Source organism: Salvia hispanica, chromosome 3 (genome assembly GCF_029641045.1).
Source record: "Salvia hispanica isolate PSC_SH4W2 chromosome 3, Shi_PSC_v1, whole genome shotgun sequence".
NCBI lineage: Eukaryota > Viridiplantae > Streptophyta > Magnoliopsida > Lamiales > Lamiaceae > Salvia > Salvia hispanica.
The window spans coordinates 53,706,966-53,723,601 of record NC_142694.1 but is presented as its reverse complement, the minus strand read 5'-3'; the positions used below and the strand labels follow the sequence as shown (position 1 = coordinate 53,723,601).

Below are 16,636 nucleotides of genomic sequence, written 5' to 3'. Positions count from 1 at the left end.
AGTATTTCTTTTTTTATCTGTTCCATAAATAGTTCATGTCAATTTATAGAAACATTTTTCTCTTTTTTTCTTTATTATTTATGAACTCCATCATTCATTATATAATTTTAACTACTTTTTTTCTTCTTTCTTATTTTACTAAAATTTGTGCCAACTCTAAATAGCTCATTTATATAGGATAGAGTATCTACTTAGATCATGTATACTGTGGGAAATATAATGCCTGCTGTAATATTGGCCATCTGCCATTTATGAAAATAGTTTATGGTTGTTTTGCCTTTGTAGTAAATCGATTGGTCAAGTAGTTCGAAGATTTTTTCAATTAAAGATAATCAATGACGGTTCCCAATCTGTCCTGTGGTGCCCTTAACCTATTGGAAGCGTCTTGTCAGTGCTCCATCATCGAGTAGTTCCAAAGGTTTGGATGATGCAATATGTATAACTGTGAATACGTGGATTGTAATTCAAAAAATACAAAAAATTGTCTGATATTCAGATACCTATAACATAACATTATTATTTGGTAGATAAGCTTTCCCCATGTTAATGATATCATCATGTAAATGGAGGCTGAGAAAATAGCTACCAAGAAAAAAAGCACTAGTACTATATATAGATATTATGCGTTGGGTAGCTTAAATGTGCAAATAATTCGACTCTAATTTAGACATATGTGATAAATTACTATATTTGAGTCATCATCAGCTAACCTCTCCGAAAATCTGCCGGCAGTGGTATATTGAGTTCTGAGCAGACTAACTGCATGATTTTGGCTGTCACGCCTCCCATGTTCAACTTGTTCAATGTTATACTAATAGAGAATCCGTTGTCAATGTCGCAATAGCCTGTTGATCCACCGATTCCAGAATGCCCGAAGCCAATCAACTTACCATCCTCCGTGAAATATTACATCATTTTTCCTCTTCACCTACTAAACTGGCAGTAATCCGAAATCATTCAGACTTGATCTAACTATTAGGTGACGTCCGATTACCTTGACTAATATCATGAAACTATCCATTTAGGATTAAGTTGTGAGATTATTTTAGTTGGAGGGGGAGGATATGACTAATTATCATGAGACTATCCATCTAGGATTAAGTTGTGGGGGTCAATCTTATGAACCAAATATGATACATATTTAATCATGAGATTTAGTCTTGCCAACCGAACACCCCCTAAAGTATTCGATTTTCACTTATCGACTGGAGTCCTAGTTTTTCTTTATTCAAATACATCTGGCTTAGTAACTAAAAAATGCTTGACTAATGACACATTAGCTTATAACAAGATAGTTTACATGATTATGCATACAAAAATTAAGATAATTTTATCATTTTTAAATAACTTCTGATCTTTTTTTTAAAAAATGTTACCAATACACAACCTTGATTAGAAACTTAGATGTCCCCCAACTAATTTTAAACCGGATGAATGTAGTAAGATAACACTCCTTAGACTTCAGTCTGAGAGAAAATATCAAAACACAATTATGCGAAATGATAGTTTCATACTCATTTTAAAAGAAAATAAGCCTCTCAACAATATGTATTTTACCCCTAAAAAAAGCTGTAAAAACAAAATAAACCGATCAACTTTTGCTGTATATTTGTGGGTCGAAATATGGCTATTTGAAATTTCAACCCAAAACATAAATAAGTGCCATGTTGTTATAGAAAGAGGACAGAAATCCAGGTTGCCTGAACACTTTGGAGATAATAAGTGACATTTCTTTCCCACAATTCACTTAACAAATGGAAACAAATAAAACAATAGAAGGAAAAGAATAAATGAAAAGAGGATGAAACTGCTAATCAAAAGCCATGGGAACAACAAGCCTCAACAAATTACAACTTAACACCATTCACAATCTTCTACTTTATAAAATAATAGTATGAAATTATAGTTACCTGTGAGAAAATAAAATCCACACTCAACTTCTAAAGCCGAATGCAGACCATTTCTTGGACGTCTCTTTCTTATTACTCCTTTTGGAATTGGGATCAATAAGGTTTTCAAGGGATTTTGCCTTCTTGTTTCTAGACCTGCCGGCTTCTTTCAACAGCTCCGCTAGCCTTTTCTTCTCATCATCAAAATCTGGATTGGCTGTTCCAAGTTTCTCTTCTCGCAGTTTAAGAACATACTCCAGAATTTCTATCGCATCTTCAATTCTGTAAATGTAACCAAGACTTGTTAAAGGATCGTCAACAAAAGTGTTACTCCTACTATATAGGAATACCGACATTCTGTAACATCTAAGTGCTGGAAGCATCTCAGAATGCAAACATTAGTCAATTCAACTGTGCAGACATCATATTTTGGCCATATTGGAAGTGCTGAAGTAATCTCAGAATTAATATGCGATGGCCAGGAGAATTGAAGTAAATTGCCTGCACAATTTCTGTTGTTATATCTTGGATGAACTATAGGTGAACGATAAGCACTAATGACTTCGACCTCAATTATTTATTTATTGTTCAAGTGGACACGATCCAGCAGAAATGAGATTATTACCTTCCCATAGCATCATAAGTTGCTGCAAGATTGCTATATACACCAAGAGTATCCTGATGACATGGGCCGCACTCCTGTTCCAGTATTTCTCTAGCTTCCTCAAATAATTCTGCAGCCTCATCGATCTTAAACAACTGAACGCAAGCCAAACCCATTTGGTTCAGCACAACACCAAAGAAAGCTGATTTCCTCTCACCACTGGCTCTAAGTTTTGCTACAGCGCTTTCAAAGGAGCCCCGTGATACTTCGTACCTTCCAACCATGTAATACATCACTCCCATTCGTGCTTCAATTCCAGCTACTGTACTGTGCTGCCCTGGTTTATCCTCCAATAGTTTCATGGCCTTCTGTAGGAGCTTCAAAGCTTCTTCAGGTTCATTGAACAATTCATAAATAGCTGAAATTTCTGTCATCCCACTAGCAATCTCTTCTGAAGTTGTTCCAGGTACAGGTTTTGCATATATTCTCAGAGCATTTTCACAATAAGATCGGGACTCCCTTAATTTTCCTGTTTTGTAGTACAGGTCGGCAAGCCGGACGAAGACCGAGGCCACCGAAGGGTGGTTATCTCCTTTAGAAGATTTGAAAACAGTGAGTGCCTTCTGGTAGGAGAAAACTGCCTCATCAAAGCGGGAAAGAGAGGAATAGATATTGCCAATGCTAACATCTATAGCTGCAACCTCATTTTCTTGTCCATTGGCAATCATAGCCATGCTGGCAAGCACAAGGTGTTCCAAGGCTGCTTCATAATCACCCTTAGCCTCACATATGAGAGCCATCAATCGACGGTCTGCTGCTTCCTCAAGGGATGCCGGTGGGCTGTGCACTCGATGGATTTCTAGAGTTTTTTTGCATAAATTATCAGCTTCATCAAATTGCATGGCTTGAACATGGGCCTCCGCCAAGTACCTGCAAGATTCAGCAGTGGAAATTGATAACAGAAACAATCAAAATTTAGTCATGAGATAGTACTATGTATGATTTATCTATTGAATAGGTATGTTATCATTTATACTAAGTACATTTTTTTTTCAAGATTTCCTTAATTTCGATTCCCCCATTTAAAGTCTTCACTTTTTTAACTTTCTATTAGATTATCTTCATGTCTTTTCTTCTTTTTATTTCTTACATTGTCCTCGTTTTTTACTTTTCTCATACATTTTCCTCATTTTAGTTTTTACTTTCTATTCTTTTATCTTCTCATTTTTTCTACTAAGGTTTTCTTCACTTTTTCATTCATCCACGTTTTCCTACTTTCTCCTTGAAATTTCTTCCTAATTTTCCTCTTCTTTATATTTCTTACATTATCCTACCTGCTTGGATAATCTACGACCTATTCCTGCACCAACAACACATGGCCTGACAGCGAGGATGTGCTGGCCAAGATAAATGCATTAACTAAGAAAAATGAAGTCAAATTGGGGCTTGGTTGAGGCTGCAAGGTGCTGATAAGTCTTCTACATTAAAACTAAAACTTGCATGAAATATTGATAATTGAAACTCATCTCATTGATTGAGAAAACAAGAGAAAATAGATGAGGAAGGAAAATAAAATGGATACCATATGCTAATTCGACTATCAAGTAGAAACAAAAAAATTTAAAAGACAAGAAAATCAATATCCCTGAATGTAAACCGTTTGTTTATGATAGCAACTTCATATAATTAATTTTTAAAAAAGCAAAGAATCTAAAATTGAATAATGCTATATGGTTGGGAAGTCAACTGATTTGGCTTCCCAATGCCTTCAATGGCCATGAATTAGAGTTTTCTACATAAAATTAACACCCAGACACTGAAGGATACCATGTCTTGACAGACCAGTCTGCCCAAAACACCTACTGACCTGACAGACAACCTGGTCCTGCCCGGATCCATTTGGGTCTACCATATCTTTACAGACCAGTCTGCCCAAAACACCTACTGACCCAACAGATACCATGTCTTTACGGACCAGTCTGCCCAAAACACGTACTGACCCGACAGACCACCTGGTCATGCCCGAATCCATTTCGGTCTACAGTTTTTTACCCTATTCTGTTTCTTGGCCCTAGCCCTCTTCTTTACTTTTAGTCTCGGTTTATTTGGGTTTCAGGCTAAATGCATATCATTAGTTAAAATGCAGGTAAGCGCCTAATCTGATAATGAGATATTCCAATTCAGTGCATCTATAAGTTGCACTTTATTTTCTCCCCAACCTTCAAATCTCAGTTTAAATGAACAGCTAATATAAGAGCTCTCTCTTGAGAGTAGGTTATTCGGTAATTTAGGAATAGGAAATCAGAAAATCCGGAGCTATTAACATACGTATCGGAAGACGGAGCGGAGAAGAAGCTGAGGAAAGTGTATCAGTATGAGTGATGAGTTTAGGGGTGAAGAGTTAAAGTTAATTCTACCGTTGAAATTCCTTAATTCCAAAATAAATCATATATTTGCGGTATATCGAGCGAAATTAAGATAATTTACCAACTATTTCTTGCCAATTTGAATATCAGATAGTAAAAATTACCTGCAGGTCTCTGCAACTCTGGGATCATTATCACCCAAGGCCTCCATCTGAATTTTGAGGCCATCTTTATAGCACTCAATCGACCGATCCAGCTGCCCCAGCATGGAATGCGTATCCCCCAACTGCATATACCCGGAAAACGCCGCGAGCGCGTGATCCGCACCCCTCGCCACCTCCGGCACCTTGATCGCCCTCTCCAACACCGGCACCGCCTCCTCGAATTTCCCGAGGCTGCAGTAGATCGCCGCCACCACGTGCAGGCTCATGGCCAAATCCAGGCTGGGCTCGCCGTCGACGGCGCATTTCTCGAAGCTCTTGGACGCACGCAGCGCGTAGTCCAGGGCCTTGGTGGGGCCCTCGCCGGACGCGATGGTGTCCCGCGCCAATTTGAGCAGGAAGGGGCCGAGATCCGGGTTGTCGAGGGAGGATTCGTTGAGGAGATTCTTCTCGGGCGGGGATTTCTTCTTGGCGGAGCCCCGATCCGGCGAGGGCTTGGCGCGTGAGGTGGAGGGGGAAGGGGAGGGAGGGCGGCGCGTGGCTGGGGAGCTGGATTTGGGGTCGGATCTGATGGGTTGCGCGCGGATGGGAGTGTGGGGCTGGTCGTCGGGGACGGTGATTCGCAGCGGCGGCGTCTTGACGGAGACTAAACCCGGCATTGTTGCAGAATGTGGAAGATCAAGTGGAAATTGGGGGTTGTGAAATGGAATGGAGGGGAATTAATTAAATGGGAGAGGATTAATTAATCACTACTAATTAAGGGGTGGGGGATTAATACAGGCTACCATTTTCAAGTGTAGCTTCATTGCTTGCTGGTGAGAGATACTGTGGATTGAGATATGGCCGTTGGGGTTAAAGAAGGAAGGTGAGGATACAACAGTAATTTTCAAGTATCACACCATATCTCTCATCTCATCCTACCAATTCTCCATCAATATTCCATATTATACTTCTCCCAATTTTTTTTATTAATATGATCGTTGTAGAAAAAATTATGTAACTACTAAATCCATATATGCGTTTCAAATTTCATTCATGTTGGCTGTTGCTATAAAGTGTTTTGTAACAGACAGAGATATTTAAAGATGTGTATTTTTTTCCTAACTACTGCAATAGTTATAATTTACTGACTAATTGATTATTAAAAATAATTGTGACTAAATGTATAAGCTGGATGATGCTATCTTTATTTATTGTAATAATTATGCTGCTGTCCATTATGTTAAACTAATAATTATAGCTACTCATTATTATGCATTTAATAATGACAAAGGGTTGTGATTCAAAGGAGTACTATATTAGCATAATTTATAAGTAGGGATGCCAGTGTATCCCGTAATCTATGGACTGGCCTGAATAACCTGCTAAATTTATAAGATTAGGGCTGGAAATTTATAGCCTGATAAAATTAAAACTTCATTAGCCCGCACCTGATTAACCCGCAAGGCTGGCTCAAAACCCGATAAAATTTCTACTCCCTCCGTCCCATAAAAGTTGAGTCGTATTCCTTTTTAGTACGTCCCAACAAAGTTGAGTCATTTCCTTTTTTAACTAAAGACAAAAAATCTAATCACTCTTACTTTATTCCATCATTTACTTTACTCTCTCTTATCTTTCCTACTTTTTCTATTTCTCTTATTTATTTAATATAAATTCTTAATCTCCGTGCCCAAAAGTTTTGTCTCAACTTTTATGGGACGGAGGGAGTATTATTCTATTTTTTTTACTCCTAATTCGACACTTTATTGATTAATTTTAAATATAAATATCTAAAAAATAACTTTCAAATTTAAATTAAATGCATAAATTATATATCGAATTTTATTAATATAATAATTCATATAAATAATTTGAAAAATTCAAATTTACTAAAAAAAATATTTAAATTTTTAAAACAAGCATTAAAATTTCACGAAATATCTCAAATATTTGTATTTTATCATGTTTATGATTGAGTTTAAGATTATATATCTCGAATTTATCTTACTTAAATATTTTACATTTTATGAATATAACTAATTTTCATCATTATTTATTGGATTGATTGCATGTTAATCTTATCGGTAGCAACCCGATTACAAGTTGGGCTAGCCTGAAACCCGAACTTTTAGGGTTATGGTTGAACTTTTATAACCCGAAAGAAATCATAATCCGATTAACTCGCACCCAATTGACCCGCAACTCGAGTAGAGTTGGCCCGAAATCCAATTGGCCAACCTGATTGACATCCCTATTTAGAAGACAGTGGCATTTTTACTGTAATGGACTAAAGCAATGTCGTTTAAGCATCTATCTTTGTTATCCATGTCAGACGACTCTCTCTCTCTCTCTCTCCAATCTTCGACACCGGTGAACAAGAGAGGTTTTCGTCTTCATCTTGAGAGAATGCGAAGCCTCTTCCTGAATTACATGGCTTGAAAAATCGCTTTTGAACCACGATCACTCTCATCGCTATCTTCTCTGTCACTAGATTAATCTACATACATTCCAAATCAATCTTGCCACTAGAATCAAATTTGTGAGAAAATGATTAGAAACTTTTTAAAATTTTATTTTTTTCATCCCTATAAAAATTGGTCGATGTTAGACCTTGGAGACAATGGACCATAAAGTGACGAAGGAATCGTGGGAGCTGTGATTGAAGACTGATAGCGCCTTTGCCGGATACAGCCGAGGGCAACAATGCTGATTCAGAGTCGAAACTAGTTGGAATGAAGAGAAGATTTGAATGAAACAACCAGAATACTTATTTAAGAAATGAAGAAATCAATTTAAATCAATCAGATAGATATACTTTCTTGTTAAAATATTAAATTAAACTCAATATAAAAAGTTGGATGTAAAAGAGTTGATTATCCAAGAATAACATAATGCAGTTATTACGATTCTTTCAAGTTTTTAATTTTTGCATTTTATTTTTATCATAGTATCAACTATTCATAATTAATTGTCAGCTTATCTAAATTGATCCAGTTTAACATGTATCCAAAAAGCTTATAACATTCGCAATAAAGGACGATGAAATCGTTGATCGAATGACAGTTTTATCGCCATCTATTGCGAGTGGATTGTTGATCTCACCGCCCTCATATAATAACGCCCCATAGATAGAGTGTGCAGATCGGCTAGAGCATGTAGATTTATAGATAGGGCGCTATTATAAGTACCGGAACTGGAAGATAAAAATATTAGCTGACATGAGAAAAATAAGTATGGATGGATTTATAGTCCACAGCTAGGAATGCAAGTCAAAACTATCCGATTTGTTAATCACATGTTATAAAACTATCATTAAATTATTGACCTATGAGAGCTAGGATTAAATTAACTAAGACCTCCACAAGATTGATTTAAGGAATGCACGTTTAGTCGAAAAAATTTGTTACCCCTTTATATTATTCACTTGTTTAAATCAAATGTAAATAACAAAATGATTGGGCATGATTAGCATGGATAATAAAAGAAAAATAAATAGGATAATGATTACATTCGTTGCGTGAGAAGAGAGCAAGGATTCCACTATTTTTCTTGACAAATATCAAAACAAATCATTGGACCTGCCCCTCCAGGTAACCTGAATCGACACATACTATATTACATAAATCACTTATCAACCTTATTCTATGTTATATTGTTCGAAATAAGCACAATAATGAAGAAATTTAAAGTGAATGTAATGTGTCATACAGCCAATTACACATTTTTTATAGGAAATACTCCAGTTCATAGTTAGAGATTGGGCCTCAATTAAAATAATCATCTGACGGAAGACCTGCGGTCAGTTGCAATCAAGCAGTATTGAATAAACATGTTAATTGAAATACTACGATTTAATAATTTTTTAAGGGTTTCTTTCAATTAATCGTAATAAAATGTTAAATTTAATCTTAATAAGATGGATGTGACAATTTAAAAAATAAGTTATCACCAATGTTAGAGCATCTCCAAGGGAGAGGGTAAATGAGAAGGTGAATAGAAATAACTACCATATTTACCTCTTTTTGATAAAATTTCATGCTCCAAGGGAAAAGGTATTTGGAGAGGTATTATACCTTCTTTCATTTTGAGAAGGTACCTTTACCTCTTCTTAGAAGAAAAGGTAAAAAGTTAGTTATTTTTATTTGCCTTTTCAATTTACCTTCTTCCTTTGGAGTTCATTACATTTTAAGAAGGTATAATTACCTTTTTAAGAAGGTAAATGAGAAATATACCTTCTCAACTTACCTTTCTCCCTTGGAGATGCTCTTATAGTCATAATACCCTCATACTAATACTTTTCCGGCATTAATTGCAGCTGTTTCAGCCGCTGCTGAATTCATCTTTTGTTTTTTCATAAAATTTAATGTACATTATTTTGTCTTCTAAATTCCTACATTTCTTCTTCTACTTAATGTAAGAATTTTAATTAAATAAAAATAATATCTGTGCAGTATTTTTAAAATTATATTGACATTTTAATCTATATTTTTTATTTTCTAAATTGAAAATTAAAAGAACTAAAGAATAAAAATATTAAAATAAGTTATGGTTTATGATAAGATGTCTTATTGCAGGGATGGTGGTTAAATTAAAAATGGTAACGTGACAGATAAAAAAAACATAAATTATACTCCTAGTAGCAAATTTTGAGATTGTTTTTTTTGGTCCATAGCTGGCCCATAAGCCATAACTCATTCTCGCCACCTATTTATTTTACTTTTGATCGTGAGACCATCCGCATCGCGTCTTGATGCGGGCTCAGTCTCGTCTCCGAGATGAGATCGCATCGAGACAGCGATGCAAGCTCCCGTCTCGTCCCCAACTCGTCGCGAAGCTCGTCCGAGAGAGGTGTTTGGTGAGCCAGCTCGCCACGCGCCTTGGCGACGTGGCGAGCTCCCGTTCGTCCGTGACGCCCACTCACCGGCCCGTGAATGGGCGTCGTTTATATCCGTTGAAAATATTTGTTTTTTTGTTTTTTTTTAAATTCAGGAAAAAATCAAAAATTAAAAATAAATCCCAAAAATATACTAACCGTTTATAGCCGTTTTTTTCAAAATTTTGATTTTTTCTTCTTTAAAATATTTTTTTAATCCCCCAATCACTTCTATAAATATCAAATCATTCCCACAAATTATCCACCATAAAAAAAATTCTCTATTCTCACTCTTCTTCATCTCAAAACATTATTCTTCTCCCAAATTTTAATCCATTCATGGATCCATTTGAGCAAATGCGTTGAATAATGGGATACTATTTTGCCGACGGCATCTATCGAAGTGGCCAACCTTCGTGAAGACGTTCAACAGGCCGATGAACGAAAAATAAGCTCTTTTTGCGCAGAAGCAAGAGGCTGCTCGCAAGGATGTGGAGAGAGCGTTCGGGGTTCTCCAAGCTCGATTCAACATTATCAAAGCCCCGGCTCGTACGTGGTTTATGGAGAATATGGTCGACATCGTGTATACGTGCATAATCTTGCACAACATGATTGTCGCCGACGAAGGACCTGAGGCGGGAAATTGGTTCGACCCTGAAACCTCGGGAAGCTCTACCGCAAGTAGTCCGCCTCGCAGTAGAGTGCATCCGTCTTTGCAAGAGCGGTCGTGTGTTCGGGCAAGAACACGTGATTCTACCACTCACGCCCAACTCCACGAGGATCTAATGGAGCACATTTGGAAAAAATTTGACAACCGTTAGATGATCGTCACTAGAGAACTCCTTCTGCTTCTTTGCCTCCATTTTTTTTTATGATTTGAGTTTTGAGATTTTGAATTTAAGTGTGCAGTTTTTAATTGCTAGTATTTTAAATTATGTCTTTTTTATTTTTTTATAAGATTTTAATTTATGTGTTTTTTATATATTTTTTTAGGATTTGAAATTGTAATTTTCTTTTATTTAATAAAGTGTGTTTTTATTAATTAAATTTGTTGGAAATAAAAATAAAAAATAAAATTGAATGAATAGTTAAGGGATGAACTGATTAAGAGATGGAGGGATGCAAGTGCTGTCTCTTAGTTAAGAGATGAGGTGAAAAGTACAGTAGGATCCATGAATAATGAAGAGATGGGACGGTTAAGAGACGGGGATGCGGATGACCTAAATTTAATATCTTCGGTATGCGAAATATTTTTTATGGTACATAATTTTTTATAAATAGTCCGTTAAAATATAAAAAAATGAAAACTAATAACATTTTTATATTTAAAAACATCGAGTGAGGCAGGAAAACAGAATGTTTGTGACTGTGACAGAGAAAATATGTAATTATATAAAAAATAGGAGAAATAAACTATCACTCTTTAAATTCATCTTTTCCTCTTTCTTATTCTACAACTTTCAATTCGTATTCTTTATTCTCATTTTAAATTTTCAATGAGAAAAAATATCAGCATTAAGAAATAGTAGTAAGAAATAAGGAACGAAATGAAATCACGAATTTACAATAAATAAATAATGTCATCGACAACATTCACGTGCGTCTCCATTTTTCCTAGCAATTGATAGTAGTAGTAGTATATTTTTGGTTTTCTCAATTAATTAATTTCGTTTGATCCTTCGTTTTATCCACTTAGCAGAATTCATTTATATTTTTTTTAAAGAAAATCAGTTTCCTATTAATTTAGAAAGCAATCAGAAATCACTACGCAACTCCACATGATCTCGCTAAAAAGTAAAAATAGTTTGGAATTAATAAATCCAGTTAGGAGTGATGATGGTTTTGGACTTTGGAGAATTGTTTATAGGGAATTAAATATAGGTGTAAAATTGTGTATAAGGACAAGGTGCATATATTTTTCGTTTTTGTTTTCTGAATTTGATTCCAAACCTTTGGTTTGTAAAACTCATAATTCTTGCACTTTTCTATATATGATAAAATTGTGCCATTATTTTGAGGCGAACGATGTTATTGTAATTTTAATTAATTAAGTTGAATTACTCAATACATTTATGTGATTGTGCAAAAATCATACATTGTCTATATAGAACTGATATTTTCTTCAAATAAAATTATAAAGATCCAAATCCAACATGTTCCGTACATATTAGCATTATTTATTTTAGTTTATATATTTGATTTTAATCCCTAATAATTTATTCTTCGTATTAGTAATTTTATAAATTACTTAAAACTTAAAGTTGGATTACAAATATCTAAGCATGGACTTCTCTAGTATAATGATTAGATAAGTGATATAATACCAGCTGGTACTATCAACTGATTCAGTTAATACTCAAATCATAACACATTTAATAATGGAATTTGGTGACTATAATTAATGATTATGTATTTTGGTTTGGGCAATCCTTAAGTTATACTCCGAAGTATTATATTCCAGCATAATTGATCGATAACTTAAATTACATAAATTATTCTGTATTCTAATTGTTTCATTCCTGCAGCTGAATAGTACCACAGTATATACCATTACCAGAACATGGTGTTGCTCAGAGTGGGGTCCTGATATCAACAAATGGAATCTATCCAAAATAATGGAATTCGGTTGCAGAAATAATTTTGATGTTGTTTCCTAAATAATAATACTACATTGTTTAAATATTATTGCTGTAACATTCATGTCATAACTTGTTTGAAAGGCAATTCTAGAGGAAAAGAAAGAAGAAAACTCCAAAGAATCCTTAGAATTTTAGGATAACTAGAGTAACTAATAATTTTATTTGATTTATACTCCTATCTATTTGAAATACTAGTAAAATTGGAGAAATCTTCTTTGTAGAATAAAATACTATAACTCATGAAAAAGTAAAACTAGAATTTCATTAGAACAATAAGATATACAATCATGAATTTTTGATTTGTGGATTTGGAAGAGCTTCTTCTCCTTGAGCATCAAGGTGTTGTACAAGTTGATCTATCTTCCTGAATTGATATGCCCACTCTGGATTGTAAAGGATTTGCCGTTGATCAATTCTATTGTCCTCACATGACTGACTCTGCATAAATTAAATCTTCTTCATTAGCTAAATCAACATGGATAATAATCTAGGGATAATAACTTTGATTGGAACCCGATTTTATTAAAATCATATCAAATTTAAAGTTTTTGATTATGCAATATATTTATAAATTGATATGCTAAATTTAAAACTATTAATTCAAATTTGTATACCTCCACTATATACGAAGGCGTTAGAATGGTCATCTTATGTCGATTTATGGAATAGCTCTTGAAGAAATGTTTCACTTTGTGAGCTATTTGTGTTGGACTCATACTTGCGCCCCATTTCTCGCACAGATTCTGTCACAACACAATGTAGTAGTATATATCTCAATTCATTTACTATTAAAATGAAAAATAGTGAACTCCATTTTATACCTCAAACATGGATACTGGTCCACAATGAAAAGTCTTTCTCAATCTTCCATATGTTGAGAGTTCTTCCTCTGTCATTCCCCTCTCCTAATGTGGATCGATCGAGATAAAGTAAAATTATGAAAATGATGAGTTAAATTAAGTAAAATTAATTTGATCTTATAGTAGTAGTATATACCAAAGATTCAAGAGTGTTAGTTTGATCAGTTTGTGCTAAGGATGAATAACCGAGATTGACTGCAGCCCATTTCAAGAATGCTCTAAGATCTTTCATATTGATGCTTCCAATTGGATTTATGTCACCAGAGCTGCAACCATACTATTTATCCCAATCATTATTAGTAAAATTAAAAATTTAGTACTAGTATTATTATACCATAGTAGAGAACTAATTATCAGACCTTGGTTAGATTACCAGATAATCCTTGATCGGCAGTGGTGCTACTCAACACCAGATAAAAGCCGGATTTGTGGTGGATCCATGGCAATAGTGAGGCTAACGTGAACGCCACGACCATTCTTGTTCGACTCCTAATTTTCACTATTGCTGAATTATCAATATCTGTGCTCCCATTTTCCTGCCTCTAATACTCAACAACAGTTATTATTTCTATATCTACTTTTGTGTTTTGTCAAGCGTCAACATATAATACATGACTGAAACTACGAATATAAGAAACAGTTAATCTAGTTTGGATTGAAAAAAGCCATGAGGTGATGTACCTCTTTAGGGATGATGAGAGTTTGAAACAAGGAGAGCAGGGCAGATACCACTCCATCTATTGCAACGTCGAGATGCCATGCCCCGATTTCCTCAGCAACCACCCTCGAGTGTTGCTTGCTTGAACTTGAGGCTTCGTTACTATCACATCAAACCAATGTTTTAAAAACTGAACCGGTAGACAAAGCAATAGTCATATGGTTCTATCGGTCTCACCTAGTATCGGTTCCCATGAAAATCGTGTAGAATATGCGTTTGGTAAATTCTTTAGCATTCGTTGGAAACTGCCCATCACTGTAGTGGCCAATTCTCACTGCATCAGCTTTCACTTGTTCATCTCCATTTTCAATTTCTGCATAAAGGTTAAAAGAAAAAAAAAACTTACATACTTGAAAGAATATTTGTTTAAGATAAAAGTATAATTAAAAGGTGATTGATTAACCTTTGACAACAAGTTGGCACATGCAAGCAACAATAGCAGCAACAGAGCAAGTTTCAACTTCACCAGAGAATGGAAGCAGAAAACCTGAAGCACCACTTCTCCTAAGATAATTCCACAACCAGCAAGCTGGTCCCATTGCTATTTCCTCTTCACGACAAGGATACTCGACCTATATTTTTTATACTTTACAAACTCAATAATGCATATTCAAATCTATAATTGATTGGGATGATATTACCTTTATTGGAGTTGAAATTGAGTTTTGGAGCTTGAAAGAGTGGCAAAGCTTGTAAGGTACAAATATTGATGGAACTTTGTTTTTGCAACTGGCTTGTTCCTTGTAGCTACTGGGAGTGAGTCTCAAATTCACCACCTGATCATATTATAATCAATCAATATATATTGATTTACAATTACAAAATGTTTTGGAGTAATTAAATTGAGTTTCATACCTTGTCTAGATCTACTTGAGCAATAACCATATCCACATCTTTAAGTGAAAACTGTTGGCCATGGGCAACCACATCTCCATTTGCAACTATACATGAGCATCCATCTGCAATCCAAAATCACTAGTTTTTGGAATTGGTTGGTATATATGAATATGTAGGGCTAGGATAGCAATACCATAGTAAAGGCGAGCACCGTCGCATCCTATGTGGTTGCTGTACATGTAAACTCCTCCACGAGCAGACATGGCCGTGGTTATAGTGCGAAGACGACGCTCCATCTTTTGCACTAGATGAATGCTTCCACTTGCATTCATGAAAACTTCTACTCCATTCAAAGCCAATTCAGGGTGAACTTGCACAGGACAAAATAATTCCATGCAGATTTCAGCAGCTACAGCTCTAACAACCAACACAACACATCATGTAGTTGTCAAATTGATTGAAAAACAATTTACATATCTATGAATATATATAAAATATAATTCTAAAATGCATGCATCAGTGCTGATATCACATATGCATATCACCAATATGGTACCAGTATTAAATATAAAATTACTAATATTTACCAGAAATTAGAGTGAAATTAATAAGTCGAGAAACTGTGTGATAAAGGGGGACTAACGCACGTGTCAAGAAACTGAATGAATCCATATCCAAAAGGTGCGGTGGGCTGAGAGATGGCTTGAGCTACATCAGGCGGCAGCAGGAGGTCATCGAGGCGGGGTTCCGCCTGCTTCCAGGCCGTGAACCACCGCAGCTCGCTGCTGCCGCCGCCGTTAGCCAGCCACATCTTGGGGCGCACCATGAGAATCTTCCTGTTGAGGCAGAGCACCTGGCAGTTGTAGAGCTCCGGCCCTCTGCTCACCGGCATCCCGAAACTGCACAGCATCCCTTCCGTCCAATCGCCCGTCACCAGCTCCTTCAAGCACTCCCACCTGCACAGATAAATAACACACATTATAAATTAAATTTAGTTATATAATTTCAAGATAGATGAGTTATCTGCGTTACGCGTGGGTGATGGTGTCTGGCTCCATGAAATGGTCCTCGCAGCCGTAGCCGGTGATCTCAAGCTCGGGGCCCAGGCGGATGGCAGCGCCGGCGGCTTTGGCTCGGCGCAGGGACTCCTTAATGTTGGTCATGTTGTTGTCGAAATCCATTGCCCATTGGTTTAAGCTGCAGGTCGCCACCTTCAACACCCTCATCTTTATTCAATCTGCACCTATGCTTCCTCAAACTCATTTATAAGCAAACATGACTATGTATGTTCACGCTTGTTTTTTAATTCGAAATGGGACGCCATTGAGGGAATCTTTTTTGGTGGAATGGACATGAGATGAGATACGAGAAGATGTGGATTACTTTAATTAAGATTTAACACGGAATAAGATTAAGCTTCAATGGATGCAACTCATCTGTCAACCACTTATGTAGTTAATTAAAAATGTGTCAAAAAAGAATCCACTTGCATAAAAGCAATATAAAATCTTTTACCTATTAGAGGGAATTGTGTTTTTTTATGAAACTTGTAGTACAGTCGTTTTTATTGGTATATGATAAATTTATAGAGTCGAACCATATGCACATTTTTAAATATAGCTAATAATATGTACACAAGACATTTTAAAAGAATGATGCACACATGGTGAAAATAGGAGTATAATATTACTGGATAACCAAGATAATATG

The 16,636-nt window shown here is 35.6% G+C and overlaps 2 protein-coding genes across 2 annotated transcripts; both read right to left on the bottom strand.

Moving 5' to 3' along the window:
* Nucleotides 1–1,787: 1,787 nt before the first annotated feature.
* LOC125214060 (protein KINESIN LIGHT CHAIN-RELATED 1-like) lies at nt 1,788–5,980 on the bottom strand. Its single transcript, XM_048114930.2, has 3 exons — nt 5,024–5,980; nt 2,515–3,423; nt 1,788–2,171 (listed from the first exon to the last, which is right to left on the bottom strand). The coding sequence occupies exons 1-3, from the start codon at nt 5,677–5,679 to the stop codon at nt 1,934–1,936; spliced, it is 1,803 nt and encodes a 600-aa protein (XP_047970887.1). The 5' UTR covers nt 5,680–5,980; the 3' UTR covers nt 1,788–1,933.
* A 6,771-nt stretch (nt 5,981–12,751) lies between these two features.
* Nucleotides 12,752–16,289, bottom strand: LOC125211990 (glutamine-dependent NAD(+) synthetase-like). Its single transcript, XM_048111983.2, has 13 exons — nt 15,959–16,289; nt 15,574–15,882; nt 15,120–15,343; nt 14,945–15,048; nt 14,731–14,865; nt 14,493–14,661; nt 14,267–14,402; nt 14,053–14,191; nt 13,731–13,913; nt 13,508–13,648; nt 13,333–13,416; nt 13,126–13,254; nt 12,752–12,949 (listed from the first exon to the last, which is right to left on the bottom strand). The coding sequence occupies exons 1-13, from the start codon at nt 16,150–16,152 to the stop codon at nt 12,797–12,799; spliced, it is 2,100 nt and encodes a 699-aa protein (XP_047967940.2). The 5' UTR covers nt 16,153–16,289; the 3' UTR covers nt 12,752–12,796.
* Between the last annotated feature and the right edge of the window lie 347 nt (nt 16,290–16,636).

What these genes read in the sequence shown, in the direction of transcription:
- LOC125214060 (XM_048114930.2), bottom strand. Translation starts at nt 5,679, where the DNA reads ATGCCGGGTTTAGTCTCCGTCAAGACGCCGCCGCTGCGAATCACCGTC. An exon ending in AGAGTTGCAGAGACCTGCAG is followed by an intron (nt 3,424 to 5,023) that starts GTAATTTTTACT and finishes TGAATCTTGCAG; the next exon opens with GTACTTGGCGGAGGCCCATG. An exon ending in ACTTATGATGCTATGGGAAG is followed by an intron (nt 2,172 to 2,514) that starts GTAATAATCTCA and finishes TTACATTTACAG; the next exon opens with AATTGAAGATGCGATAGAAA.
- LOC125211990 (XM_048111983.2), bottom strand. Translation starts at nt 16,152, where the DNA reads ATGAGGGTGTTGAAGGTGGCGACCTGCAGCTTAAACCAATGGGCAATG. An exon ending in CCAGACACCATCACCCACGC is followed by an intron (nt 15,883 to 15,958) that starts GTAACGCAGATA and finishes TTATCTGTGCAG; the next exon opens with GTGGGAGTGCTTGAAGGAGC. An exon ending in CTCTCATCATCCCTAAAGAG is followed by an intron (nt 13,914 to 14,052) that starts GTACATCACCTC and finishes GTTGAGTATTAG; the next exon opens with AGGCAGGAAAATGGGAGCAC.